General features: G+C 44.6%; 1 protein-coding gene and 1 long non-coding RNA gene across 3 annotated transcripts in view; one reads left to right on the top strand and one right to left on the bottom strand.

Moving 5' to 3' along the window:
• Window positions 1-266: 266 nt before the first annotated feature.
• Window positions 267-27,645, bottom strand: part of LOC144584988 (uncharacterized) — a 30,233-nt gene continuing 2,854 nt past the window's right edge. Inside the window, exon 2 of one of the 2 annotated variants that reach the window (XM_078382416.1) lies at window positions 267-6,039. In XM_078382416.1, the coding sequence (XP_078238542.1) occupies window positions 4,735-5,835 (1,101 nt within the window). In that variant the 5' untranslated portion in view covers window positions 5,836-6,039 and the 3' untranslated portion in view covers window positions 267-4,734. Of the gene's footprint in view, window positions 6,040-24,625; window positions 27,514-27,645 lie in introns of those variants that run through there. The other variant, XR_013539477.1, reaches the window with a different exon arrangement.
• Window positions 1,469-8,583, top strand: LOC144585009 (uncharacterized). Its single transcript, XR_013539516.1, has 2 exons — window positions 1,469-1,608; window positions 8,193-8,583. It is a non-coding gene; the product is annotated as an uncharacterized LOC144585009 (long non-coding RNA).

Genomic DNA, 27,645 nt, shown 5'->3' with positions numbered 1-27,645 from the left:
TAGCTTACTTAGAGTCCTGTCAGTGGTGCAAGTTAAGTCTAAGGACTACAAAGCCCACTTGACCTTTTCAAAATAATATCTGAGAGTACCAGGGTGTTCTTATGTGGGCAGATCTGTGAGAAGGAGTGATGTATCTTGGCTAGCTGAGTTTGAACTCACTCAGCCCATTTTAGCATGTGCAAACTCCTGATTGCTCTCTGTCCAGGCTTACACGTGTTTTTGGACCCGTGTTTGCTGACACATGTGATTATAAAGAAGCTAGGAGGTGGAGGTTACATACAGGAATTTTATGTCAATATATTAATATAAATCAGATCACTGAGAAATACAGTAAATTAAAGTCTTCAACATACATAGGAAAATTGCATGTAGGTCAGCCAAACCCCTGAAGCTGATTCACTGGGAAAGTTTGAGGCTGCCGTAGCCACGGGAAGGTGCCTGGGATTGTAGGGGCTGAAGTTGGTATAAAAGAAGCTCAGGTAGGAGCATTCGTTGCTGCCCCTTTGCTTAAGGGCGGTCAGGCTGAGAGTGGGATCGTGAGCAAAAAAGTCATTATATGCTCTGTACATGCTTTTATAGTGAAGTTAAGCTATTTAAGTTAAACGTTTAAATACAAAGTATTTTTATAATTATGTTTGCCTGTCACAAGTTTTTGCATCCAGAGAGAAAGACAAAGCACGGAGTTTCTGTCAGGTCTCTCTCATTCCCTCTAGAGGTGCAACATCTACGCTTCCACCAAGGACACTGTTTGTCTCCACGTATCAAAAGTTTCTTGACATTTTACAACATAAACATAAACTACTGACGGAAATAGAAAAAAGAATTGACAGAAATATGGAGGATAATTTGTAAGAGAGGTTATTAAGCAAAGCCTAGTTTAATGCACTATGAAATGTGTAACAAAGGCTTAGTGCCTAATTTTTTTTTCTTTAGGTTGAAACCAGTAAAGGAAGATTTGAAAGACTGGCAAAATATAATTAACAAATTTTGAAATGGTGATGAAAAAGCAAGAATTAATAAAAAGTACTGGTATTAATATCAGAAACTAGAAGGATTAGGTTTACCAAGAATGGAACTAGCACCTCATGGGATTTGGAGACTCTCCTCTCTTAATGCAGCCTAAATAGCATTTGTGATAATATGTGATTTTGATGTGCTATAGTGGGTCTAGTAGATGGATTATGTAGTCATGTAACTGTATTCAAGGAATCCATTTTGAATCAATGCAAGCGTCTGTGCTAGAAGTTCAAGATGCTGTTTTTGTCCACTAGCTCTCAGCCCTTATCTCGTTGCTAGGAGGCTGAAGAGAAGAGTTTTTGCAGTCAAAACATTCCTGAGAGATGTGTAAACAGGCACCTGGCAGTTCATGGGAACCGGAGGCGGGAAGTAACATTTTTCCTTTCGTCCTGATTGGTTCTTAGCTAGAAGAAGGACAAGGGGGGTTAAGAGCCATGGGCTGTAAAATGGAGTTTGGGAAGACAGAGAAAGAAGGAGAAAGAAGAGAGAGAAGCAGGGCCTATTTTCCTTCTATGAATTAAGATGGCGATTCATCATCATGGACTATAATGGACCTTACAATTCCTGATGGACTATGAGATTCCTGGATACGTAAGAATGTAGTTTTTTTTAATTAAAATAGAAGGAAGGCCTAGCCTTTCATATAGACTAGTGTGAATTTTATTTTTCTTTTATTTTTCTAGCTGGAGTTTGTCAAGTATTCCAATGACTTATTTGGAAATGTTCTTTAATGCTGTGCTTTTGCAATAAACTGAATTCTTTCTAGAACTTTATTTTTCTAATAAAGACAATAATGGTTAAGATCTTAAGTTTGGTCTCTTGAACAGAAAAACTTGATTATACCGCTACCTATTTCTTGGCCACGTACTTATTGAGCCCAGTATTTTCCTTGAGTGGTTTATGGTGTGGTTCTTTGTGATCCTCAATAGGGGATAGACTTGAGGAAAAGGGGGTCAGTGTGGCTGCCTGGCTGATATTGGGCTCACATCATCTAAATTGGAGGGCGCTGGACAGTGGAATCTCTCTATTCCCGGCTTGTCTATTTCTCCTTGGAGATGGGCAAAGCTCACAGCATTGGCCTTTTCTGCAGCCAAATCACACTGCTGGCTTGTGACCTAAGTTGATTCCAAGGTCCTTCTCGCTCCTAGCAGTGCTGAGCCAGTCTTGTAACGGTGTGACCAAGAGGTCAAAGGGTAGAGCAGGAGTCCCCCAGCACCACTACCGTTCACAGAGCGACATCCCACAAGGGGAAATCCCAGAAGCTAACAGTCGGATAGTCCTCCGCTTCTCTCCCAAACCCAAGTCAAAGGTCAGGGCTGTTTTTCAACAAGTGTGGATGGCAGTGAGCAGAAGAGAGAACCAAAGCTAGAAATAATGAGTTTTAAAGTCTGTCAAGACAAACAAAACTCACGGTAGTAATGGACTCAAGTAGCATCTCTGTGGGCTATCACTTAATACTTGCAGATTTGCTGTCCAAGAGACCAAACTTAGGATTTTAAGTATTATTGTTTTATTAGAAAAACAAAGAATTCAGAGATATTCAGTTTGTTGCAAAAGCATAGCATTCCAGTACATTTCCATGAATAATACAGTTAGAATCTTAGCAAATTCCAGCTACAAAAATAAAATAAAAAACCCTCTAAAAATAGCTTAGAAGGTAGGCTAGGCATAGCCCCCTTTTCTATATGCTTTCTCTGAACTACATCCTAGCAAAGCAGTAAAAACTAGCATTTGGAACTCAAAACTCCATCCTAAAATCAATACTAAAAATCATTCTAAAAATCCAAGCTCTCTCGGTCTCCATTCTCCATTTTTCTTTCATGCTGGGACCACCCTTCTTCTCCACTGTTCTGTGATGTTAACTAATCCGCATAAAGGGCTGTCTCTTCACACTTCACCTTCATTTCCCACGGGATGTGCAGGTGTTGTTGTCCTTTGTCCTGATGATGTGTCTTGGCTCCTTATTGTCTCTGGCCAAGGCAGCTTCATGGAAAATTCCAGTTAGCTCTAGGAGAAACAGCTTCTCAAAGCATCCACTTATGCTAACACAGACCAATATGGATTCCTTCTACAAAATTCCACTACTACAAATCCCATTAGTAAATTATATTTTAGTCTTAATAACCTAAACCATGACATGCCACCTCTGGGAATTCCAAAAATATGAAACAGGAAATCTAGTTTCCATTTTTGGCTACTAGTTACAATAATAAGCGGTAATTAGCTGATTTCATAGTGCAAATACTAATGATTAACTTTAACACATTCAAAATTGCATTTAATCTAGCAAAGCACTGAGGTAGAAAAACATTCTGACAGCAGCATGTAAATACATTCTTTAGGTTAAGCACTTCTACTTTCTAAACAATAGAAAAACAGTCATGTTAGTAATACTCAATACAGTACGCACTCTACATGTGCTCAGGAACATATCAGTAGTGAAACAGTGAAACATTAACAGTGTTTCAACAGTCTGTCATATCTTGATCTCATTTTATTTATTTATTTATTTATTGGACTTATAAACCGCCCCATAGCGCTACAAGCACTCTCTGGGCGGTTTACAATTTTAATTATAAAGGCTACACATTGCCCCCCCAGCAAGCTGGGTACTCATTTTACCGACCTCGGAAGGATGGAAGGCTGAGTCAACCTTGAGCCGGCTACCTGGGATTTGAACCCCAGGTCGTGAGCACAGTTTTAGCTGCAGTACAGCGTTTTAACCACTGCGCCACGAGGCTCTTCACAATACATTCTGGAAAGACCATCTGCCAGAACATTAAACTTTCCAGCAATGTGCTGAACTTCAAAATCAAAATCTTGTAATGCCAAATGTCATCTCAGCAATTCTGATTGTGAGATTTCATCTTCTGCAACCAAACCAAAGCTCTATGATTTGTCTGCAGAGTGAATTTACATACCCACAGATAAGGCCTAAGAAGATTAAGAGACCAGATAATAGATAAGGCCTCTTTTTCTAGAACTGAGTAATTTCTCTTTCTAAGCGTTTTCTGGAGAAATATGAAATTGGATTAGGAATCCCATCTTCCCCTTTCTGTAACAGTACAGCTCCAAGACCCAAATGTGAAGAATCTGTTTGTAGAATGAATGGTTTGTCAAAGTCAGGTGATTTTAGTATAGGTGCAGCACTAATCTCTGCGTTTAAGGCTTCAAAAGCACCTTGACACTCAGGTGTCCATTTTACCATGACAGGCTGTCTTTTCTTCGTTAGCTCCATCAAAGGCATTGCCAAATGACTGAAATCAGGAATGAATTTTCTTTAATAGCCAACTAGGCCCAAAAAGGATTGAACTTGCTTTTTAGTTGTAGGAATAGGCCAATCATTTATGGCTTGCAAAGGCTGAATTTCTCCATGTCCAATTAAATGACCCAAGTACATGACTTTTCCCTGCATCCACTGACACTTAGTCACTTTGACTGTCAATCCTGCTTGCTGGATTCTAGACAAGACAGTTTCAATGTGACATGTGAAATTCAACATCAAAATTGAAAATTGTAATATCATCAAGATACACACTAGCAAATGTGTGTAAGACCATGCAAAAGTTTGACTATCTTCCTCTGAAATAAAGAACCACTGTTCTTTAACCCAAATGGTAACCATGACAAAGCTCTCTCCACATTTTATGCATTTATGTGGTTTCTCTCCAGTGTGGGTTCTTTGATGTAACCTAAGGGCATCACTGCGACTAAAGCTCAATCCATGCATTTATGTGGTTTCTCCCCAGTATGAGACCTTTGATGTAACCTAAGATGACCACTCTGACTAAAGCTCTTTCCACATTCCATACATTTATATGGTTTCTCTCCAGTGTGGGTCCTTTGATGCACTCTAAGATGACCACTCTGATTAAAGCTCTTTCCACATTCCATGCATTTATGTGGTTTCTCCCCAGTGTGGGTCCTTTGATGTAACCTAAGCTGACCCCTGCCACTAAAGCTCTTTCCACATTCCATGCATTTATGTGGTTTCTCCTCAGTGTGAGACATTTGATGTATCCTAAGGTTGCTACTGCAACTAAAGCTCTTTCCACATTCCATGCATTTATGTGGTTTTTCCCCAGTATGTGTTCTTTCATGTATCCTAAGGCCACCAGTGTCACTAAAACTCTTTCCACATTCCATGCATTTATGTGGTTTCTCCCCAGTGTGGGTCCTTTGATGTAAACTGAGCCGACCACTCTGACTAAAGCTCTTTCCACATTCCATACATTTATGTGGTTTCTCCCCAGTGTGGGTCCTTCGATGTGCTGTAAGGGCATCACTGCGACTAAAGCTCTTTCCACATTCCATACATTTATGTGGTTTCTCCCCAGTGTGGGTCCTTCGATGTGACGTAAGGGCATCACTGCTTCTAAAGCTCTTTCCACATTCCATGCATTTATGTGGTTTCTCCCCAGTGTGGGTCCTTTGATGTAACCTAAAATGACCACTCTGACTAAAGCTCTTTCCACATTCCATGCATTTATATGGTTTCTCCCCAGTGTGAGTCCTTTGATGTGTCGTCAGCTCACCACTGCGACTAAAGCTCTTTCCACATTCCATGCATTTATGTGTTTTCTCCTCAGTGTGCGTCCTTTGATGTAACCTAAGGACACAACTGAGACTAAAGCTCTTTCCACATTCAATGCATTTATATGGTGTCTCCCCAGTGTGAGTTCTTTGATGTGAACTGAGGCTATTGCTCTGACTGAAGCTCTTTCCACATTCCATGCATTTACATGGTTTCTCCCCAGTGTGAGTTCTTTGATGTGAACGCAGATTTCTTCTCCTGCTGAAACTCTTTTCACATTCCATGTTTTTGTATGATTTCTCCCCAGGGTGAGTTCTTTAAACTAAACTAGTGGCACTGGTCTGAAGCTGTCTTCACACTTCAGGTGTTTAAGCCATTTCTCCTTTAGCTGATGGGTTTTTCTAAGCTTTTCTTCCTGGCTTCACACTTGTCTCTTTTCAGGCCCAGAAGAAGTGGCTCTGTATAATTCTGGCCAACGTCTTTGGTACCTGATAGAGAAAAAAGAAGGCATATGTCTCCTGAAGGCTTTACTGGCAACATTTGAAAATTTCCCGTATTGTGAAAATAGCATGGACACACCTTGCCTGAATGGATACTTCCAAAGGGACAGTGATGGGAAAATATATTTCATTAATATTAACCACTATCTGAAATAATATTAAACATGGGCCATCAAGTCAATTCTGACTGATGGCAACACTTTTTTGGGGGGTTTCTAGGTAGAGAATACTCAAAAGTCGTTCCCCATTCCCTGTTTCTGGGACCCCGCAGTTTCCCAAGGCCCACACAAGCTGACCTTATCTGTGGGAGACACAGCAAGGAACCTCGGGTTCTGCAACCAGATATTTAAACCACAGAGCTATCCAGCCAGCTTACTCAGAAATACAAGGAGAGGGTTTGATTAGAATTGAGGTTTTACTGGAAAAGTTCCATGGTTTACTTGCAAATTTACTCCACTGTACAGTACTTAATTTAAAGGCATTGCAAATCCATAAATATATTGAAAATGGTGAACCCATGAAAGGAGAAAGGGAAGGAAGAGCTGGAGAACCTGGATCAATAAAAAGCCACTGTTGGCCCACATTTAGCTTGCGATCTACAACAATTCCAACATTCCTCTCACTCGAACTTTTGCTGAGCAATGTATCCCCCATCTTGTAACTGTGCAATTGGTTTCTTTTTCCAAGGTGCAGGAATTTGCACTTGACCGTGGCCAGGTAGAATCTTGCAGAAAAGGGGGAAAATATTATTAAATATAGCTGTGAGGGTTTATGGGTTAGAGTTCTTTTTTACAAAAATATCTGAAGTTTGAGGATTTCTTACTATTGGGTTTTGCTTTTCTGGGGTATGTCATCAGTGTATGGTGCCAAATGGAGATGTGATGCTAAAATGGATTGGTTTAATGTCTTGATAAATAAAGATAAATGTTAATGGATGAAGAGGAAGAGAAGTTAAATCCTACCAAGGATGTAAGAAGGTATAATATTGCCGTATGAAATAAACTGATAAATAGAACTGACATGCAAGATGTTTGGAAAGAAGTGAAAGGAGATGTAAATAAATTTAATTTTTATTCATCAGCATATAAAATTTATTGTAGGATAGATTATATATATTTGCATCTAGTGATTGTGATTTAGAGTTTGTAAGACAGACATAGGGTTAATAAATGTAGCAGATCACACATTGGTAAATATGGATTTTAAGGATACATGTGATTATGAAGAAACTAGGAGGTGGAGTTACGTACAGGAATTTTATGTCAAAATGTTCGTATAGATCAGGTCACTGAGAAATTCAGTAAATTTAATTCTTCTACATACTCACATAGGAAAGCCGGAGAAACAAACTGCTTGTAGGTCAGCCAAACCCCTGAAGCTGATTCACTGGGAAATTCTGATGCTGCCGTAGCCATGGGCAGGCACCTGGGATTGTAGGGTCTGAAGTTGGTATAAAAGCAGGTCAGGCGGAGCATTCGTTGCTGCCCCTTTGCTTAAGGGCGGTCAGGCTGACAGTGGGATTGTGAGTAAACAGTCATTATATGTTCTGTACACTCCAGTGGCCAAGAGGTGGAGCAGGAGTCCCCAAGTACCACTACCGTTCACTGAGCGACATCCCACAAGGGGAAATCCCAGAAGCTAACAGTTTGACAGTCCACCGCTTCTCTCCCAAACCCAAGTTCAAAGGTCAGGGCTGTTTTTCAGCAAGTTTGGATGGCAGGGAGCAGAAGAGAGGGTGTCCTGGGTAGACCATCTTCACTGCTGCCAGTCTTGCTGTCAATATTCAGGCTGCCCTTTCCTATGAGAACCTTTGCAACTTTTTCTCCTGCTAGCAACACAGGCATGACATTGTGCAGTAATTCTGGATGATTTTTTTAAATCGCATCTACAGAGGCACAATATCCCACATTCAGACTGTCAGTTTATATAAAATAAGCCAAATAAAACAGAACCTGAATTTTCCAGCCATGAACATTCGGTACAGAGACCATGTACACAGTGTCAGCAGGTGTGCCCGAGAAGGACACGGGAATACACAACCTAAGTGTGATGATGACGTCAGGTCTCTGACCACTGACTGGACAGTGTGGGATAGTCTATATGGACACTGGGTAATAACTTCTTTCTCTTGGCCCATGCAGATGATTGTGGACTGTTATGCTGTTGCTGCTGTACATAAACGTCAATAGACTTAGTTGCTAGAAGTCTACTGTCTCTGCCTGATTTTCTTGACTGCTGGGACTGCAACAAGGGGCTTCGGCAACAGTCGCTGCTAAAAACTGTGCCACTCTGACATAAGCACTACTGAGGCTGATGAAGAGTTCTGGAGGTCTCCAAAGCTTACACACCAGGCTGGAATGAAGGAAAGCTTACCCGACCAACCACCAACACCCTGTCCATGGAACAGACCTTTTTTATTTTCTTCCCAAGCACACTTGGGTAAAGATTACTTGGAAATTACAAGATGAAATTAAAATTAAATCAGATAGGTTGAGGAACAAGATAAGTCAAAAGATAAAGGAATATAAAACATTTTGTGGTTTGGCAGAAGTCCATTATTTAAAATGAAATTGATCCCTAAATTATATTTCCTTACTGGGTGTTACCAATAAAGATTTCGGGTAAGTAGTTAAAATAATGGCGAGTGATGATTAATATAAACTGCCATAATAGTAAGAAAGCTAGGAGTAATAAGAAATGTTGGTAGACAATAGAAAAAGAAGGTTGTCAGATAACCGATATTAAATGTTATTATATAGCAAATCAATTAAGATGTATTTCAGGTATTATAACCAACAATAAATATTTAATATGAAAACAATTGAAAATGCATGGAAGGGAAAGAATTTTGGATTACATTTTTTAAAAGAAAACATGGGGGAAGAGGATAAAAAGATTGAAAAACCTGTATTTTGTATTTATAGTATACCTTTATTTATAAGACCCACACAGACTCTTTTCTAACCCAAAAATTAAGAAAACTTAGCTTTGAGTATTTAGCCTCTGGGTTCAGAATGCTCGGACATTAGTAGTCCCTGTTGCTACTGAGCCTGCAGTCTCCACCTCCAATGAGGTGTGTCCCAATTGATTTGAAGAGCATCAGCTGACATCAGTTCCACAAGACTCATAATTGGAGCAAGCTAAGTCTCCTGACTGTAGGAAGCAAAGCCTCGTGATTGAAGGAAACCTGTTTACACAGGCCACATACGGGCCCTTTTTTTGTTCTCTCCGTGCTCTCAGTTTACTTCTGTGTAACCAGTGAGCTGTGGAAAAAGTACCATCATATACATGGAAAACTACAGCTTGTTAGGAAGTTGGTAATGTTACAGGGGAGTATTAAGTCCACCAATCTCCCCTCTGACCAAAGTGGTTGAGAAATTCTCCAGAAAATTTTAAATGGGTTTTTTAAAAATTGGATGAAACAGATACAAGATAGCAAGCAAACAGGAAAGGCAGTGGGAGAAAAGAAGATGACATGACTAAACATAGTTCAATTAGAAAAATGGGCAAAAGAATAGGAAAGAAAGGAAAGAGAAGGTAAAAAAATTTGGAAAATTGAGGAGACTATTGAAAAAAGACTGAAGCTAGAGGCAATGAAAAACAGAAAGGGGATCATAAATGAAATGACTTGCATCCTATTTTATTTTCCTTCTCTCATTTTTCCCCTCAATAATGAAGTGGTCCATCGGATCCTATACTCTCTGTCTCCATGTATCTTTCACCCCTTCATCTGATGCTGGGACTCAAAATGGAAACTTTTTCTTTTGATATCCTCTTCTTATGACCAAAGATCATCATCCTCAAACTTTATTTCAATGACGTTTCTGCAACAGATTCAGTAAGTTTTGGGGAAATGGTGGACAAAGATCTTGACAAATTTTTTTAAAAAACTCTTTGGGAACCTTAGGGAAGAAATCCTCAATCCACATTTGTGTACGCATGCATGTACGTGTGTATATATGTGTGTGTGTGTGTGTGTGTGTGTGTGCATGCACTCCATCACTTGCTTAAAGCAAGTGGCACCTTCTCTAAAATCCATGCCTGGGGCCCGATAAATGCACAAACGCCCACCAACTCAGTCTCCTTTGCACTGTCACGCCCATCTCGGAGGCAACTCTTGCCCTCACCAGGCACCACGGAGGGTCTGGTAGAAGGTGCCCTTCAAACGCTACTTTTTTTAAAAAAAAAAAAAAACACCCTCCGGTTTATGAATGTGGGGGAGGGGAGATTGTGTGCTTCTATACCCACGATGCCAAAAGCCAGGAAATAGCCCAAAAATGCTGCATAATCTTGTGCCCGCCTTGCCAGCAGGAAAAAGGAGGCCGAGCCTGACAGAGCAAAGGGCAGCTGAAGGTTGACAACCACCCAAGGCAGCCATCCAGGGGGTCTACATCAGGGGGTCCCCCCCAACCTTGGGCCTCCGGATGTTCTTGGTACTTCTGCTCCCAGAAATCCTGGTCAGTAAAAGGGGTGGTGAAGGCTTCTGGGAGTTGCAGTCCAAGAACCTCTGGAGGCCCAAAGTTGGGGACCCCTGGACTCTGCGGGAGACCCTCTTCTGCTCTTTGCCCTTCACAGCCCTGACCATGGCTTTGTGTCTGGGGGAGGAGTGGTCACTTGACAATAAGGGGAGTCAGCTTCTGGGATGTTCCCTTGCGTGGTGTCGCTCTGTGAACGGCAGGGGTGCTGGGGGGGGAGACTCCTGTTCAACCCCCCAACCCTCAGCCTGTGGAGTGTTTCAGTTTTCCATTAATTCCCCGTACTATTTCACAGAGGCATGAAAAACCGGAAAGAGGCTATGGAGAAGAATGTGGTGGTCCGGCACCTCCCCCCCGCGTGTGATGATGACACTCGATGTCCGCCTGCTTTCTAAGACCTTCCAGGAGGCCCTTCGCTCAGCCTCTCCAGCCCCCAAGGTCAGGCCATCCAGCCGACCTCCGTCCCCTGCGCCATCGAAAACAGCAAGACATAAACAAGCAAAGAGGAGGAAAGTAATTTTGAATGAATGATTTCAAAGCTAATTAAGAATCTAATGACTGAATTTCCTGCTTCTAAGAAAATCTCTTCCTGGAAACCAAGAGGAGATTCAGACAATTTCCTGAGAATATTTTTATAAACCTAAAATCATCATCAGCAAACCTCACACCAGACTCCACACAGACACACACACAGACACACACATAGTTTTCCCAGTGTAGGAAACGGGCAGCCCCTCCCCCTAGGGGCTCTCCTGCCCCCCCCATTGCTGTAGGAGGGAAGAAGGGGGTGGGGGTGGGATGGAGGGTCTGGGTTCAGATCAAGGCCTTGCAGGGGTTTCAGCAGCTGCCTTGGCTGCCATAGAAATGAAAAATCATCATCATCCACATCCCTCCCTCCCAGGTGACCCCCAATCTTCTCCCCCCAGCCCGATTTCTGTGTGACCCCCGTCCTCCTCCCCCCACCCCCTACTCCCACGACCTTGCACCCACCACCACAAAAAAGGCCCCCATTTCCCACTTGGGGCTTTCTAGGAAATTCACGTTTTCCAGACTTTGGCTGGAGAAGGTCGTGGGTGGGGGAAGGAGGAGGAGGGGGAAACAAGCACAACAACGGTGCAGGGGGGGAGAGGAGAGCCTCCTGAGGGGACTCTGCGAGAAGCACACAGACACACAAAGGGGGCCCGGGGAGGCCTTGCTGGGGGGGGGGAGATGGCCCTCCTGCCCCGCCCTGACTTCCCGCCTCTCTTTCCCCACAAGCACACAGAGAGAGACAAACACACACAAAAGACACGCCTTAGATTTTCACCCTGCAGGAGACGAGGAACGGAGTGTGAGGAGGGGGGGGCAGAGAGTGGGAACCTCTTTCTGGGGAACCCCACACTGCTCTCTCTCTCTCCTCCTGAAAAAGGCCCCAAATCAAGTGTGGGAGGGGAGCAGGCGGGTATTTTTCTCCTTTTGGTGCTGGTGGGGAAATATCCTTCTAGGGACCCCCACCCACCCCACTGTTCTCTTGCCTCCCCCCCAAAAAAGGCCCCAAATCGCCCCACCTCCCTCCAGATCCTGAAGCGGGAAAGAAACAAAGATGGTGGTGTTGAGGAGGGTTTTAGATTCATTTGGCACTCAGGAATTTTTGGGGACAAGCCGGGACGGGCTTCACTTGAATGAACTTGGAACTGAACTGCTGTCGCGTAACTTTTAAAAGGTGGCAGAGCAGCTTTTAAACTGAATCCTGGGGGAAAGCTGACAGGAGCCGAGAGGCGTTCATTTCGGGACTCCTCATCCCTGTGGAATGAGGGTGGAGAAGATAGAGAAACACAAAGTGATGACAGTGTAGGAATTAGGACTGGGAGCGTGATGGGATGGGATTGCTGATAGACTGGAAGGAAAATGGTTCCTGATGCCCTTTTTCTTTCCCTTTCCTATTGTTTTTCCCATCTTGTTTAATGTTTCTATTATGTAAAAATCATTTTATATATATGTATTGTACTATTTTATGTTATTAGCCACCTAGAGTGGTCCTAATCCGACCAGATAGGCGGCATATAAATAAAATAAATAAATAAAAGCAAACAAGCCGACCTTCTATTAGCCTTTGCCCTGCTTCATTTTGAACTCCAAGACCAAACTTACCTGTTGTTCCATTCATCTCTTGACGCCCCTCCTTGTCCGCCCTCTAGAATTTATTGTCTGGGATTGCGGTATCCCTCTGCTTCTCTGAATCTCACCAGATTTCTGTTATGGCCACTCTATCAATCTTATATCTACCCTCCAAATAAAAGTTAAGTAAATAAAAAAGCTAAATAAAGAAAATGTTCCAGTTCTCTCATCTTTGCTGAGATGCTTCGGGCATTTGCCTAAAAGCACCTGCTTACACCTTTCAACATCACAGTAGTCCAAGTTATGCATCAACCACCCATGCTGAAGAGGCTGAAATTGACCAATTCTATGAAGACTTACACCTTCTAGAACTGACACCAAAGAAAGATGTTCTTCTCATTATAGGGGACTGGAATGCTAAAGTAGGGAGTCAAGAGATAAAAGGAACAACAAGAAAGTTTGGCCTTGGAGTTCAAAACGAAACAGGGCAAAGGCTAATAGCGTTTTGTCAAGAGAACAAGCAGGTCATCACAAACACTTTTTTCCAACAACACAAGAGGCACATGGAAATCACCAGATGGGAAATACTGAAATCAGATTATGTTCTCAGCAGCCAAAGATGGAGAAGCTCTATACAGTCAGCAAAAACAAGACCTGGAACTGATTGTGGCTCTGATCATCAGCTTCTTATAGCAAAAGCTTAAACGGGAGATTGTAGGGAAAACCACTGGGTTAGTCAGTTGTAATCTAAACCAAATCTCTTATGAATACACAGTGGAAGCGAAGAATAGATTTAAGGAACTAGATTTGGTACACAGAGTGCCTGAAGAACTATGGGTAGAGACTTGTAACACTGTACAGTACGCAGCAACAGAAACCATCCCAAAGAAAAGGAAATACAGGCAAGCAAAGTGGCTGTCCAACGAGGTCTTACAAATAGCAGAGAAGAGAAGGGAAACAAAATGCAAGGGAGATAGGGAAAGTTACAGAAAATTGAATGCTGATTTCAAAAGAATAGAAAGGAGAGACAAGATCTGTTCAAGAAAATTGGAGATATTAAAGGAATATTCTGTGCAAAGATAGACATGATAAAGGACAAAAATTGTAGGGACCTAACAGAAGCAGAGGAATGAGAGACCAAATTGCTAACATGCGCTGGATTATGGAGAAAGCTAGAGAATTCCAGAAAAAACATCTACTTCTGCTTCATTGACTATGCAAAGGCCTCTGATTGTGTGGACCACAGCAAACTATGGCAAGTTCTTAAAGAAGTAGGAGTGACTGATAACCTTATCTACCTCCTGAGAAACCTATACATGAGACAGGAAACAACAGTTAAAACTGGATATGGAAAAACTGATTGGTTCAAAATTGGGAAAACAGTACAACAGGGCTGTATATTGTCCCTCTGCTTATTTAACATATATGCAGAATACATCATGCGAAAGGTCGGACTGGAGGAATGTCAAGCTGGAATTAAGATTGCTGGAAGAAATATCAACAACCTCCGATATGCAGATGATACCACTCTGATGGCAGAAAGTGAGGAGGAATTAAGCTTCCTTGTAATGAGGGTGAAAGAGGATAGCACAAAAATGGTCTGAAGCTCAACATAAAAAAACTAAGAACATTTTTATTTATTTATTTTATTTATTTTATTTTATTTATATCCCGCCTATCTAGTCAACTCAGGACCACTCTAGGCGGCTAACAATCGGCAAATAAGAAAAATAAACATATATAAAACAGCATAAATAATAAGAACCTTATAAAGATAGAAAACCAGTGGAGAGGGAAAGAAGAGGAACATCAGGAATTGTCTGGTGGGAAGGCCTGCCGGAACATCCATGTCTTTAATTGATTCTTAAAGATACCCAGCGAGGGAGCTCCGCGAATCCAAGGAGGTACAGTGGTGCCCCGCACAGCGAGGTTAATCCGTTCCGGATTAACCTTCGCTGTGGGAAACATCGCACTACGGAACACAAAAAGGCATTGGAATGCATTAAACAGTGTTTAATTCGTTCCAATGCCATAGAATACTCACCGTAGTGCGATGCTTCCCAGGGGCCGGCAGCCATTTTCGTGCCCTCCCCTCGCACAACGAGGGCGCCAAAATGGCTGCCATCAGCTGTCCGGCGGGTCCAAAATGGCCGCCGGAACAGCCAAAAGGGGCCGGGGCGCAGCGTTTTCGCGCCCTTGGTGAGCAAGGGGAGCGCACGAAAACGCTGCCGGAAGCCCCGAAATGGTTGCACGCAGCCATTTTGGGGCTTCCGCAGCGTTTTCGCGCGCTCCCCTTGCTTACCAAGGGGGCGAAAACGCTGCACCCCGGCCCCTTTCAGGCGGCCATTTTGGACCCGCCGGACAGCTGATTGGCGGGTCGCAAAGCGAAGGTCGGTAAGCAAGCAGCTTACCGACCTTCGCTCTGTGAATTACCGCCTATACGGGCATTGTTTTGCGATCGCATTTGCAATCGCAAAAACGGCCTCGTAGAGCGAATTCATCGCTCTACGAGGCACCCGTTGTGCGAGGCACCACTGTAGATTGTTCCAGAGGTGAAGAGCCACCGCCAAGAAGGCCCGATTACTTGTCTTCTCCTTTCAGGCCTCGCTCGGCGTTAGGCTCCGCAGCCTCACCTCCTGGTTTGCACGAGTGACACGGGTAGATCTTGGTGGGAGTAGGCGTTCCACCAGATATCGAGGCCCTAAACGGCTTAGGGCTTTATATGTAAGCATCAACACTTTGAAATCGATGAGGAATCGGATGGGCAGCCAATGCAATGCAGCCAGAGTGGGAGAAATATGTTGGAATTTTTTCACTCATGGCCACTGGTCTGATCAGCTCCTGGCAAATAGAAGGCGAAGATATGGACGCAGTGACAGTTGGCGGTGAAGGCTTCTGGGAGTTGGAGTCCAAAACTCCTGAGTAACCCAAGGTTAAGAACCAGTGAACTAGCAGATGGCCGATTTAGGAATGCTGCCCAGAGGCTAAACACAGATAGAATCATAGAATCAGGGAAAAGTGAAATTGGAAGGGGCCTACAAGGCCATCAAATCCACCCCCCTGCTCAATGCTGGAATACAGTCAAAGCAGATCTGCCAGGTGATATAAGATAAGGAAGTTGGGACAGTGTGGCATGTTCTAAAAGAAGGTCATTAAGGGGAGGTGGGCACACCCCAAGTATCTATAGGGGACCCATGTGTTTGTTTTGCACATGTGTGTACCAATTAGATGTAGGATCTAAATATTAAGTAGATTTTAGCCAATGTGTTTGTAGAAATCTAAGACTCTGTTATTGTATAAAGTCCCTGTACACTGTATTTTGGGGGTATTCTCTGCTTAAGAGAAGTTCCAAATGACTTTGCATTGGAAACAAGAGAGGAAATGTCAATGTGCAATTTTCCCCATAGAGAGAGGGGAAGAGCGGTGTGCCCCAGGGATCGGTCCTGCCATCGGTGTTTTTCAACCGGTTCATCAGTGACCTGGAGACAGGGATAAGCAGTGAGGTGGCCAAGTTTGCAGATGACATGAAACTTTTTCCGGGTGGTGAAGACCCGAAGGGATTGTGAAGAGCTGCAGAAGGATCTCTCCAAACTGGGAGACTGGGTGGAAAAATGGCAAATACGGTTCAGTATGAAAAAATGTAAAGTACTGCACAGTGGGACATAAAATTGAATCTTTTTTTCAGGAGCGAATGGGTTCTGAGCTGTCCGTGATGGATCAGGAAGAAGAGCTTGGTGTGCTGGCGGACAGCTCGATGAAAGGGTCCACCCAGTGTGCGGCGGCACTGAAGAAGGCCAATTCCATGCTGGGGATAATTAAAAAGGGGACTGAAAACAAAGCAGCCAACATTATACAAAAGGCTGGTAAGGCCACAGCTGGAGAACTGCGGACAGTTCTGGTCGACGTACCTCAAAAAAGACAGAGTGGAACTGGAAAAGGTGCATTAGGGAGCGACTCGAATGATGACTGGGGACGGAGGCCCTCCCTGATGAGGAAAGGCTACAGCGTTTGAGGCTCTTGAGTCTAGAGAAAAGGTGCCAGAGGATGGTTACATGATGGAGACATATAAAAGTCTGCAGGGGATGGATCAAGTGCCTAGACGGGGGCTCTTTTCCCTCTCACACAATACCAGAACCCTCAGGGGACGTCCACTCCAATGGAGTGTTGGTAGAGTGAGAACAGAGGAAAGAAAATATTTCTTTACCCAGCGTTTTATTAGTCTGTGGAACTCCATGCCACAGAATGTGCTGGTGACATCTAGCCTAGATGCCTTGAAAACGGGGGACTGGAGAGATTTCTGGAAGAAAAGTCAATCGGAGGTGACAAGCCATGATGGGGATGTATAATCTCTAGGCTTCGAAGGGAGGAAGCTCAAAAGGCCAGATGCAGGGAAGGGGTATCGGGAGACAGGTCTCTCGTTGTCTCGTGTGGTCCCACAGGCACCTGCTAGAGCCAATGTGAGATATAGGAGGCTGGACTAGATGGGCCTTTGGCCTGATCCATAAGGGCTCTTAATTACGTTGTATTTTATCTCCAGAGACAACAACCTGAGAACAGGAAAAGCTGCCAGCTTCCCCTCCACACTAAAGAAGAGATGATACGGGTAAGGGCTCTGATGGCACCACGAAGCCTACAGAGGGAGAGACAGCGGGGAGCTGAACGATGCTCTTTCTCAGGCTTTGACATCCCTCACCATCGAAGGCAAGGAAGGGGGAAGAAGCTGGTGTGTGATGCCTTTTCTGAAGAAAGGCGTATTTTTAACACATCTGGGCGCCACAGCCCTAAAAGGAAAAAAAAAACTTGCCCCATTCTTTGTGGGGTGGGCCAATGGGCCACTTATTCACTTTCCTTCTTTGCTTCATTTTCCAGAGGGTTAGCAGGGTTTTTTCATTTTTTTTGTTTGGGTACAAATTCCCAACAGCCTCTTTCAAGACGATCAGAGGGACTTTCTTCCTGGAAAGTCGATTTGGGATTGCCACCTAAAGGTGGGGTCCTTCCCCTAGTCATGCCTAAAAGAATGAAGGGAGTGGGTTTTTTTTTTTCATTTCGTTTATTTCAACGGGTCTGATCAAAGCCCTGCTAACCCAATAAAGCAGCAGCAGCAACAGGAGGAGAAGGAGAAAGCAGAATACTTCAAAGTGAAGGAGTATTTTTAACTCTGCAGCTATTTCTGGGTACTTACATCTCAGAGGACCTCTCATGGACTATAAATGCCAACATGCTAATAAAGAAGGCACAGAAGAGGCTGTATTTCCTGAGAATGCTCGGGAAGTTAAATTTATCACAGCATTTACTTCTGTCCTACTACCGTAGCACCATTGAGAGTGTCCTAACTTATGGCATTCTGGCATGGTTTGGGAGTAGCTCTGTAGCGGACAAAAAAGCTCTACAGAGAACCATTAAAATTTCCCAGAATATCATCGGGCTCCAGCTACCAACCCTGGATGACATCTTCACATCCCGCTGTCTGAGGAAGTCACACAGCATCCTGAGAGACTCTTCCCATCCTGCTTATAACTTTTTTGAACTGTTACCGTCTGGCAGAAGATATAGAACAATTAAGACTCGGACCACACGTTTTCTAAATAGTTTTTATCCTAGAGCTATAATTGCAATTAATAATGATCTTAAAGACCACCAGTAGTGAATAATTAGTTGGACTGTGTTACTTGGCCTGAGGTGTGGATGTTTGTATTTTTAGTGGGGGACTTCTAGTGGGTGGGGAGTGTTTGGGGAATGTTATGTGTGTGCATGTGTCTGGTCTCTGGGTGTCTGTGAATTTCGTTGTATGGTATACTGTGTATATACTTACAATGACAATAAATTATATTATTATTATTATTATTATTATTATTATTATTATTATTATTATTATTATTATTATTATTATTATTATTATTATTATTATTATTATTATTATTATTATTATTTCTTACATCATTTTTAATTCCTTAATTTGGAATCACTCCCTTGCTCTTTCTAAATGGAGGAGACCCTCCACCCAGCCTGTGGGAGTCTGTCAACACAACTCCGAGGTCGATGCATGGATTAAAGAGCCCTGCACTTGGTGAGATTAATAATCAGATCTTTCATTTGCTTTCCCCTTTTAAAAGTTCCTCAAAGCAGAAGCGGCTTCTTCAGATCAATCTTCAAGATCCGAAAAAGGGGAAAGAAGAGACTCACAAGAGCCCCATGAGAGAAAGGGGAGGGAGCTTAAGTCAGCAAAGAAAGTGGAGGGAGCTTAAGTCAGCAAAGAGGGGGAGAGGATGTGGGGGAAGGAAAGATTGCTCAGCCAGGAAACCTTTCTACTGGGCCAATCGGGAGAGTAGAGGATGGAGCCAGAAGTTAAGAGTGGAGGCAAATGGAGAAAAGAGAGAACGCAGAACGCAGAACGGAAGATCCATCGCCCACGCAGAATTGTGGAATCGCCTTCCCAGAGGAGACGACCGGAGGGGGAGAGCGGTGGACTGAGGAGATGCTGCCCCTCTTGCATCGGCTGGTGTCAGTCTCAAGGGAAGCCCCACAGAAAGAGGATTACGGTAGTCTATTCTTGAAACTATCTGAGTGTGGACCCATCTGGGGAATGATAATTACATCCAGGCAGGGGCCCAGCTGCAACACCCGTTTAAGAGGGAAGTAGGCGGATCAGACCATGGGCGCCACCTGGTTCTCCACTGACAGTGATGGCTCCGGAAGGACGCCCAGCGTGCCTTGGGAACCACCCAAATCACAGACATCAGGGGCACCCAGTTGGAGGACCCCCGTCTTCTTTGGGTTCAGCCTTAGTCTACTGTCCCTTTTATCCTCCCAGTGAAAGAAAAGATGGGAATAGAAATGTTGTTCCCTGTTAATCAATTATCATCAGAGTCCGAAGTACAGTGGTGCGCCGCTTCACGATTACATCGTTAAATGATGAATCCGCTTCACAACAATGTTTTTGCGATTGCTTTTGCAATTGCAAAATGTTTAAATAGTAAAAATTCACTTTACAACGATCGGTTCCCTGCTTCGGAACCAATTCTTCACTAAACGACAATTGTAAAACAGCTGATTGGCGGCTCTCAAAATGGTCGCCCGCTGTGCAAACCCCGCTGTTTTTAGGAGGGATTCCTCACTTAACAGGCACCGGAAAATGGCCGCCTATGGAGGATCTTCGCTGGACGAGCAGGTATTTTGCCCATTGGAATGCATTGAACCGGTTTTCAATGCATTTCAATTGGATTTTTTATTTCACTTGATGATGATATCGCTTAACAGCGATTTTGCTGGAACAGATTATTGTCGTCAAGCAAGGCACCACTGCACAGGTGGAGGGTGTGATGAGATGGGATTTTGAGTTAAAATCTTTTAAGCCATATGGGTTTTGTAATTAAGAAATGAGCCAGAGAGGTTCCATCTTGTTTCTTTGTATACAGTAACTTTGCTATGCTGACAAGTTGTTTTCTAGGCGAGCAGAGAGAATGTTATTCTGAGAGCCTGAGAAAGGACTCGGTGTGATTAGATAGATGGGAATTGTTGTGACTCTTTGATAAACTACAGTAACCCAAATAACATCTGCTGTGTATGGGAAAGAAGTCATGTGGTGCAACAGGACTGTTTGCCTAGTAACGAACTCTGATTGGATGACATCGTGGGAAGGTGCGATGAGCCCTTGCCAGTTACTCTTGAAAAAGGAACTTTTTGCCTATGGACATTGTCTTTCAAGACCGATCCTTCAGTCATTCGTGACACATGGGACTAACCTTTACTATACTGGATTACCTATGGACTTATGGGTTTTTCCCTAAGGACTATGCATGGACTATTTTCTATGGACTGTTCTATGGAATATTCTTTATGGACTTCTTTTCTTGGAATACTCCATATGGACTATGCTCTTGTAATTTTGTAAGGACTATGGTACATTTACTGGATTTGACTTTTCTAAGGATAATGGGACTTTTACTGATTTTTTCTTTTTAGTACAGGATTCTTGTTCTACAGGATCACTGAGGACTATAGCCTTTTTATAACCTACTTGGATTATTTTGTTTTTACTAATGATTTCCTGGACTGGAACTGTTTTTATTCTTTTTAATGGCTTTTTGTTTTTGTAAGGTTTTTGAACACTCTTCTATTTTTCATGTTTTCTTTGCCTCACTACATCTTTATAACTAAACAGCACAATGCTAGTTTATTTGTTTTGGTTTAATTTGGCTTTGATACTTAGTAACATGCTTATTCTTTAATAAAATAAAGATTATAAAACTCAATTGGTTTCCTGAAGAGTACACTTGTCATAGGGTCATCTGAGAGTGCTGCCTCGGCCTAACTTACTTAGAGTCCTGTCAGTGGTGCAAGTTAAGTCTAAGGACTACAAAGCCCACTTGACCTTTTCAAAATAATATCTGAGAGTACTAGGGTGTTCTTATGTGGGCAGACCTGTGAGAAGGAGTGTTGTATCATGGCTAGCTGAATTTGGACTCATTCAGCCCATTTTAGCATGTGCAAACTCCTGATTGCTCTCTGTCCAGGCTTACACATGTTTTTGGACTCGTGTTTGCTCGCAAAATCCCCTAGTCTGGCTTGTCTGAGAGGGAAGTGAACAGATCAGACCACTGGCACCATCTGGTTCAACACTGACTGCGTTGGGTCCATAAAGAATGTCCAGTGAGTGTTGGGAACCCTGCAAATCACAGACATCAGGTGCACCCAGATAGAAGACCCCTGCGTCTTGCTTGGATTCAGCCTCCGTCTACCGTCCCTTTTATCCTCCCATTGAAGGAGAAGGTGGGGACAGAACTGAGGTTCCCTGCTGATCTATTATCATAAGAGTTTTAAGTAAAAGTTGATGGTGCAAATCAAAATCCCCCACTCTGGCTGGTCTGTTCAGGGGGAAGAAGGAGGGAGCCTTGAAGGGAACCCCCCCATGCCCCAAATCAGGATGACCAAGGTTTGCCTCTTGCCAAGAGGACCTGACCTTGGTGAGCATGGGGTTGGGGTGAGCAGGATCGAGATCTTTTTTTAAAAAAAATACACCTAAATAAGATACAAAGAAAACCGTACACCCAAATACCACTGCTGGGCACATGCTCAAAGAAGAACTGTGGTGTCATGGATGGAGTACCAGACTGGAAACCAGGAGACCTGGATTCAAATCCCTGCCAGGCCAGGGAAAGTGAGAGGAGGGGGGGCAAGGCTACTTAAGCCACTTCTTGAAATCTCACTGACCTTGCAAACGTTGGAGGGATCTGAGATTTGGTTCTTTGTTTTTGGTCCCCCCCAAAAAAGCAAATGGAATTCAGCTCAGTCTTGCCCCTTCTTAGGAGAAAAGAAAAACATAAAAGATCATCATGGAGGCTTTATGGATAAAGCAAATCAAAAACATTTCCTTCCGGGATGTGCCTGGGAGGGAGGGAGGGAGGGAAGGAAGGAAGGAAGGAAGGAAGGAAGGAAGGAAGGAAGGAAGGAAGGAAGGAAGGAAGGAAGGAAGGAAGGAAGGAAGGAAGGAAGGAAGGAAGGAAGGAAGGAAGGAAGGAAGGAAGGAAGGAGCATCTCATGCCAGGATCCAAGATAAAACCTCCACCAACCCAGGGAGGAGGGGGGGGCAACATCAGGGAACCAGAGAGCAACAGGAACCATGCTTCCCACTGACACCTGCGATGAAAGCATCATCATGCAAGAGGGTATTTCTCCCACAATTTATTTAAAATATTTTTACCCCACCTTTCTCCTTAAAAAAAGGTCACAAGGCAGCTTATATAAAACTTTAAAACACAAGATTTAAAAGTTAAAAACAGCAAGTCTATAAACCTTAAGGAGAATCAAACCAAAGCCACACTAAAAACGGTAAACAAAATCAACATCTAGAAAAGACCAGAGCCCGTGTGATGTGGTGGATTTCTGTTCTCACGGGACCCTTTGTTATTTCTTATCATTTCAGGGATCCTAACGCAGAGTGTGTCTCCAAAGGCGCCCCTCGGCCTCCGCACCCCCTCTGTGGGCCAAGGGCCCCGTGTGTCGTGGGGTTGTTGACCCAAGGCGGGCAGAGTTCAGGTCTCAGGACTTTTCTCGCTGTCTCTCTTCCAACCCCCAACCTTGCTTAACTTCCCTTTGAGCTCACGGCCAACCTCGCAGGACTGGGAAAGGCTTGGCGTGGGCTGCCCCTGCTGGAAAGCAAAGCGTTTTGTGATCACTTGGTCTGGAATGGACCCTTCAGAGCCACTCACTCCACAAAAGACCCGCCCAGAAAGGGAGATGCCCCAGAAGGAGAGGCTGGGTTGCCTTTTCTGGTCCTTTTTTCCTCCTGCCCTCCGTGTGGAAGGACCGGAGCCTCTTCCGGCCTCTTTCCAAACCCCCTTTTTTTGCTCCACCCCACGGAGAGCCCCGAATGGGAGGCAGGAGGGCGAATTCCTTGGAAGGAGGAGCAAGGGGGCAGGTCTTTTGCAGAGCTGATGGCCCTGAATGGTGCCTTCGGGACCCAAAGACCAGAACCATTTTGGCAGTGGGGGGGGGGGGGAGAACGATTTCCAAGAAAAGACTGTTCCTGGGGAGATGGATGTCCTTTTCAGCCTCCACTCCAGAAAGATTCCGTGGAGGAAAGTTCACCCCCTTCTCTCTCTCTCTCCTGATTCTCTCCTGCCTGCCTTTAGGGAAAAGGGGGTCTGTGTTCACACATGCAAGGCAACAGGGAAGCCGCCCCCCCCCCTTGCAGTTTATCCTCAGCTCAGGATCTGGTCTTGAGAGGGATACGGTCAGCCCTCCTCTCTGCCGGATCATCCAGGAAAATACAAACACAAACACACACAACACACGCAGAGAAACAAACACACTGTGTGTGTGTGTGTGTGCAAAAGCGTAAGAGGTCCAGCAGACGTTCCCCCCTCGCAGGGAAGGGGCAGGGAGGACCCCCTCTCTCGCTAGCCCCACTTCTCCCACCCCCCATGTTGCCGGGGATGGGGCCTCCTCCCTCCTGCCCCCCCAGTGCTGCTTCCCCTTTTCCTGTCCAGCCCTTTAAGAAAGGCCTTCAAGCCCTTTAAGGGAGGGAGGGGGCACCCCACATCCTTAGCGGGAGGCATGCTTGGGGGGGGCAAGATGAAGCCCTCCTGCTAGGGCCTTGCAGGGGCAGGGGGGTCTCCCTACCCGTGGGGGGGGGTCTCGGATCTGGACCCCAGAGATCCTCTCTTTCTCCCCCCCCCTTTGAATCACCTTCCCCCTCGAGGAGACCCAGAAAGGAAAAAATGACCTTGCAACCCCAGGAGGGAACCTCGGCCATGCCTGGAGAAGCCGCCCCCCCTCCCCCGAGAGTGGCCACTTCTCACTCCCCCCCCGTGCAGATCCCACCCCCCACCCGACCAGCCCCTCCATCTCCCCACCTCCGTCCGGGTCCCGATCCGGGAGGCGCCCCCCTGAGAAAGAGCCCCACTTCTTCTCTCCAGGGGACCAAGGGGGGGGAAGAGGAGGAGGAGGAGGAGGAAGGCAGGCGCTGCAGGTCCCGCTTCCGGCTCCCATTCGAAGGGGCCTCCCGGGGGGAGCTCTTCTCCCTCAACTTCATAGCTCTAGGTTCCCTCCCTCCTTCCCCCCCCCGCATGAACGGTGTGTGGGGGGGAGGGCAGAAAGGACCGGCGGGGGGGAGCGGTTGGAGGGCAGGAAGGCTCCAAAGGGGGGGGAAGGGGCTCCCCAAGGTCTCCGTCCCCCCCAAAGTCTGTCCACAAAGAGGCAGAAAAAAGGAGAGAGAAAAGGAGACCTGAGGGACGGGCAGAGCCAAGGAGAGGAAGGGGGGGTTCCATCAGCTTCTTCCATCATCTCCCTCCACAACAGCCAGACTCTTCACTGGGTTTCTTCTTCCAAGCTGCAGGACTTTGCACTTCACCGTGGCCAGGCAGGATCTGGCCCAAAAAGAGGGGGGTGGAAATATTATTAAATGTAGCGGTGAGGGTTTATGGATTAGGGTTTTTCTTAGGAAAATAGTTAACGTTTGAGGATTTGTTACTATTGGGTGTTGCTTTGCTGGGGTATGTTGTCAGAGTATGGGACCAAATGGAAATGTGATGCTAAAATGGAATGGTTTAAAGTCTTGATAAATAAAGAAAAATGTTAATGGATGAAGAGGAAGAGAAGTTAAACCCTACCAAGGATGAAAGAAGGTATAATATTACAATATGGATGTGAAGGTGTAGAAAGAGAGAGTGTGCCGTCCGCAGAGAAGAAAGAGGAAAAAGATGATGGAAAGAAAGAACAGCTGAATAGCAGCGAAAGTAATAAAGAAGAGAGGAAAGGGTTAACAAATAAAGAAGGGGAGGTAAAGGTGGAAGTGTGTTTGGCTGAAGGGGAGTGGGAGGAGTCAGGAGTGACAGTTGGAAGTGGAGAGAAGGCGAAGGGGGGAGTAGTGTGGTTTAGTGCGGTGGTGGAGGAATATGAGAGAAAGAAGAGAGATGAAAAAAGACAAGCATTTGAGAAAGTTCGCATCCAAGGTTTAATAAGGGATTTCCCAAACCTGCGAGTGGGCGGACTCTTGCCAGATCCCTCACCTCACCAATATCCACCAGTGCGTACACCAACCCAAGAGTGGAAAGTAACTGTGGCTCCGTGGAAAGAAGAAGAGCAGCGAGAGCGCGGTGGGAAGAGAGGGGAGTTCGAGGAGGGTCTGGATGAGAGGGGGTGGATTCGGCACAAATGCTGTGGGACAATCTGTGCCAAGAGGGGTCCCCCACCCCCTCATTGGGGTTACAAGAAACCCTTTGGGGACCATCGCCGTTAACCCCTTGGGACTATGTTCAATGTTTGGAGCACGTTGATGAGGCTTTGTTACCAAATTGTAAACCGTTGGAACCGTTAAAGGAAGTGCTGGAGAGTGGAGGTGGCAATAAAAGTTCTGTTGTTAAAGTTATAAGGACTCAACCTTTATTATTTCCTGCTGACATGGAGGGGCCGCCTGAAGGGAAAGGCGAACCTTTTGACAATGGAATAAACTGATAAATAGAACTGACATGCAAGATGTTAGGAGAGAATGAAAGGAGATGTAAAGAAGTTTACTTTTTATTCATCAGCATATAAAAGTTATTTTAGGATAGATTATATATATTTGCATCTCGTGATTGTGATTTAGTTTGCAAAACAGATGTAGGGTTAATAAATGTAGCAAATCACACATTGGTAAATATGAATTTTAAGGGTACATGTGATTATAAAGAAGCTGGGAGGTGGAGGTTACGTACAGGAATTTTATGTCAAAATGTTCGTATAGATCAGGTCACTGAGAAATACAGTAAATCAAAGTCTTCAACATACATAGGAAAACCGGAGAAACAAATTGCATGTAGGTCAGTCAAGCCCCTAAAGCTGATTCACTGGGAAAGTTTGAGGCTGTCGTAGCCACGGGCAGGCGCCTGGGATTGTAGGGGATGAAGTTTGTATAAAAGAAGCTCAGGTAGGAGCATTCGTTGCTGCGCCTTTGCTTAAGGGCGGTCAGGCTGACAGTGGGATTGTGAGTAAACAGTCATTATATATGTTCTGTACACACTGTTATGCTGAAGTTAAGCTATTTAAGTTAAATGTTTAAATACAAAGTGTTTTTCTAATTACATTTGCCTGTCATAGGTTTTTGCATCCGGAGAGAAAGACAAAGCACGGAGTTTCTGTCAGCTCTCTTCTCATTCCCTCCAGAGGGGCAACATCTACGCTTCCACCAAGGCCACTGTTTGTGTCCACGTATCAAAAGCTTTCTTGACATTTTACAACATAAACATATATTAGAGAAAACGGAGAAAGAATTGACGGAAATATGGAGGATAAGAGAGGATAGTAATTTGATATACTATGAAATGTGTAACAAAGGGTTAGTACCTAAAATTATTTTTTTCTTTAAAATGAAACCAATAAAGAAAGATTTGAAAAACAGGCAAAACATAATTAACAGATTTTGGTGATGAATAAGCAAGGATTAATAAAAAGTACTGGTATTAATATCAGAAACTAGGAGGAATAGGTTTACCAAGGAGAAGGGAACTAGCACCTCTTGGGGATTTGGAGACTCTCCCTCTCTTAATGCAGCCTAAATAGCATTGGCCTTTTCTCCAGCCACATCACACTGTTGGCTCATCTTCGGCTTCTGCCAAGGGACCCAAAGCGGCTCACAACATTAACACTCACACAGTAAAAAACACAATATGTTAGATATTAAAAGATAAATTAAACAATGTATGATTTAAAACACAATTAAAAGATTAAAACAGGAAAAAATTAAAATTATCTGCCAAAATGGGGTTCAGGGATTCTATTATAACTTTTAAAAGCCTGCCTGAAGAGATGGGTGCTTAGCTCTTTCCAAAAGGATAAATGGGAAGGGACCATCCTGATCGCCCGAGGGAGAGCGTGCCACGGCCTGAGGGCTGCCACCGAGAAGGCCCTCCTTTCCCCGTGTCCTTATAAGCTGGGCTTGCACTTGCAGTGGGAGCAAGAGGAGGGTCTCCTCTGCTGATCTGAATCACCAAGAAAGTGTCTATAGAAAGAGATGGTCCTTCAGGGAGCCTGGACCCAAGCTGTAGAGGGCTTTCTAGGTAACAACCAGCGCTTTGAATTGGGCCCGGAAACGGAGCAGTAACCCGGGGCGTTCTATGCTCTTCATAGCTGCCCCCAGTCAGTAGTCCCATTGCAGAGTTTTGCACCAGCTGAAGTTTCCGCTGCCCCAACACAGAGTGCGTTGCAGTCATCCAAACAGGGTGGAACTATGGCATGAGTCACTGTAGCCAAAACCGACATCTCACGGAACGGGCGCAGCTGGCGCACCAGCTTCATCTGTGCAAATGCACTCCTTGCCACTGCCGAGACCTGGGCATCCGAGCTTAGGGATGAATCCAGGGGGACACCCAGTGTACCACCGCGATGATGATGAGGGGGCTGGAACCCAACCCTTCGGAGGAAAAACGGAAAGACCTGGGCATATTTAGCCTTGAGAAAAGAAGGCGGAGGGGAGATAGGATTGCACTCTTCAGAGACTTGAAAGATTGTCATACAGGAGAGGGGCAGGATCTGTTCTTGATCA

The sequence above is a fragment of the Pogona vitticeps genome, chromosome W, assembly GCF_051106095.1.
Source record: "Pogona vitticeps strain Pit_001003342236 chromosome W, PviZW2.1, whole genome shotgun sequence".
Classification (NCBI taxonomy): Eukaryota; Metazoa; Chordata; class Lepidosauria; order Squamata; family Agamidae; genus Pogona; species Pogona vitticeps.
The sequence above is the reverse complement of the archived record's forward strand: the minus strand, read 5'-3'. Positions and strand labels throughout refer to the sequence as shown.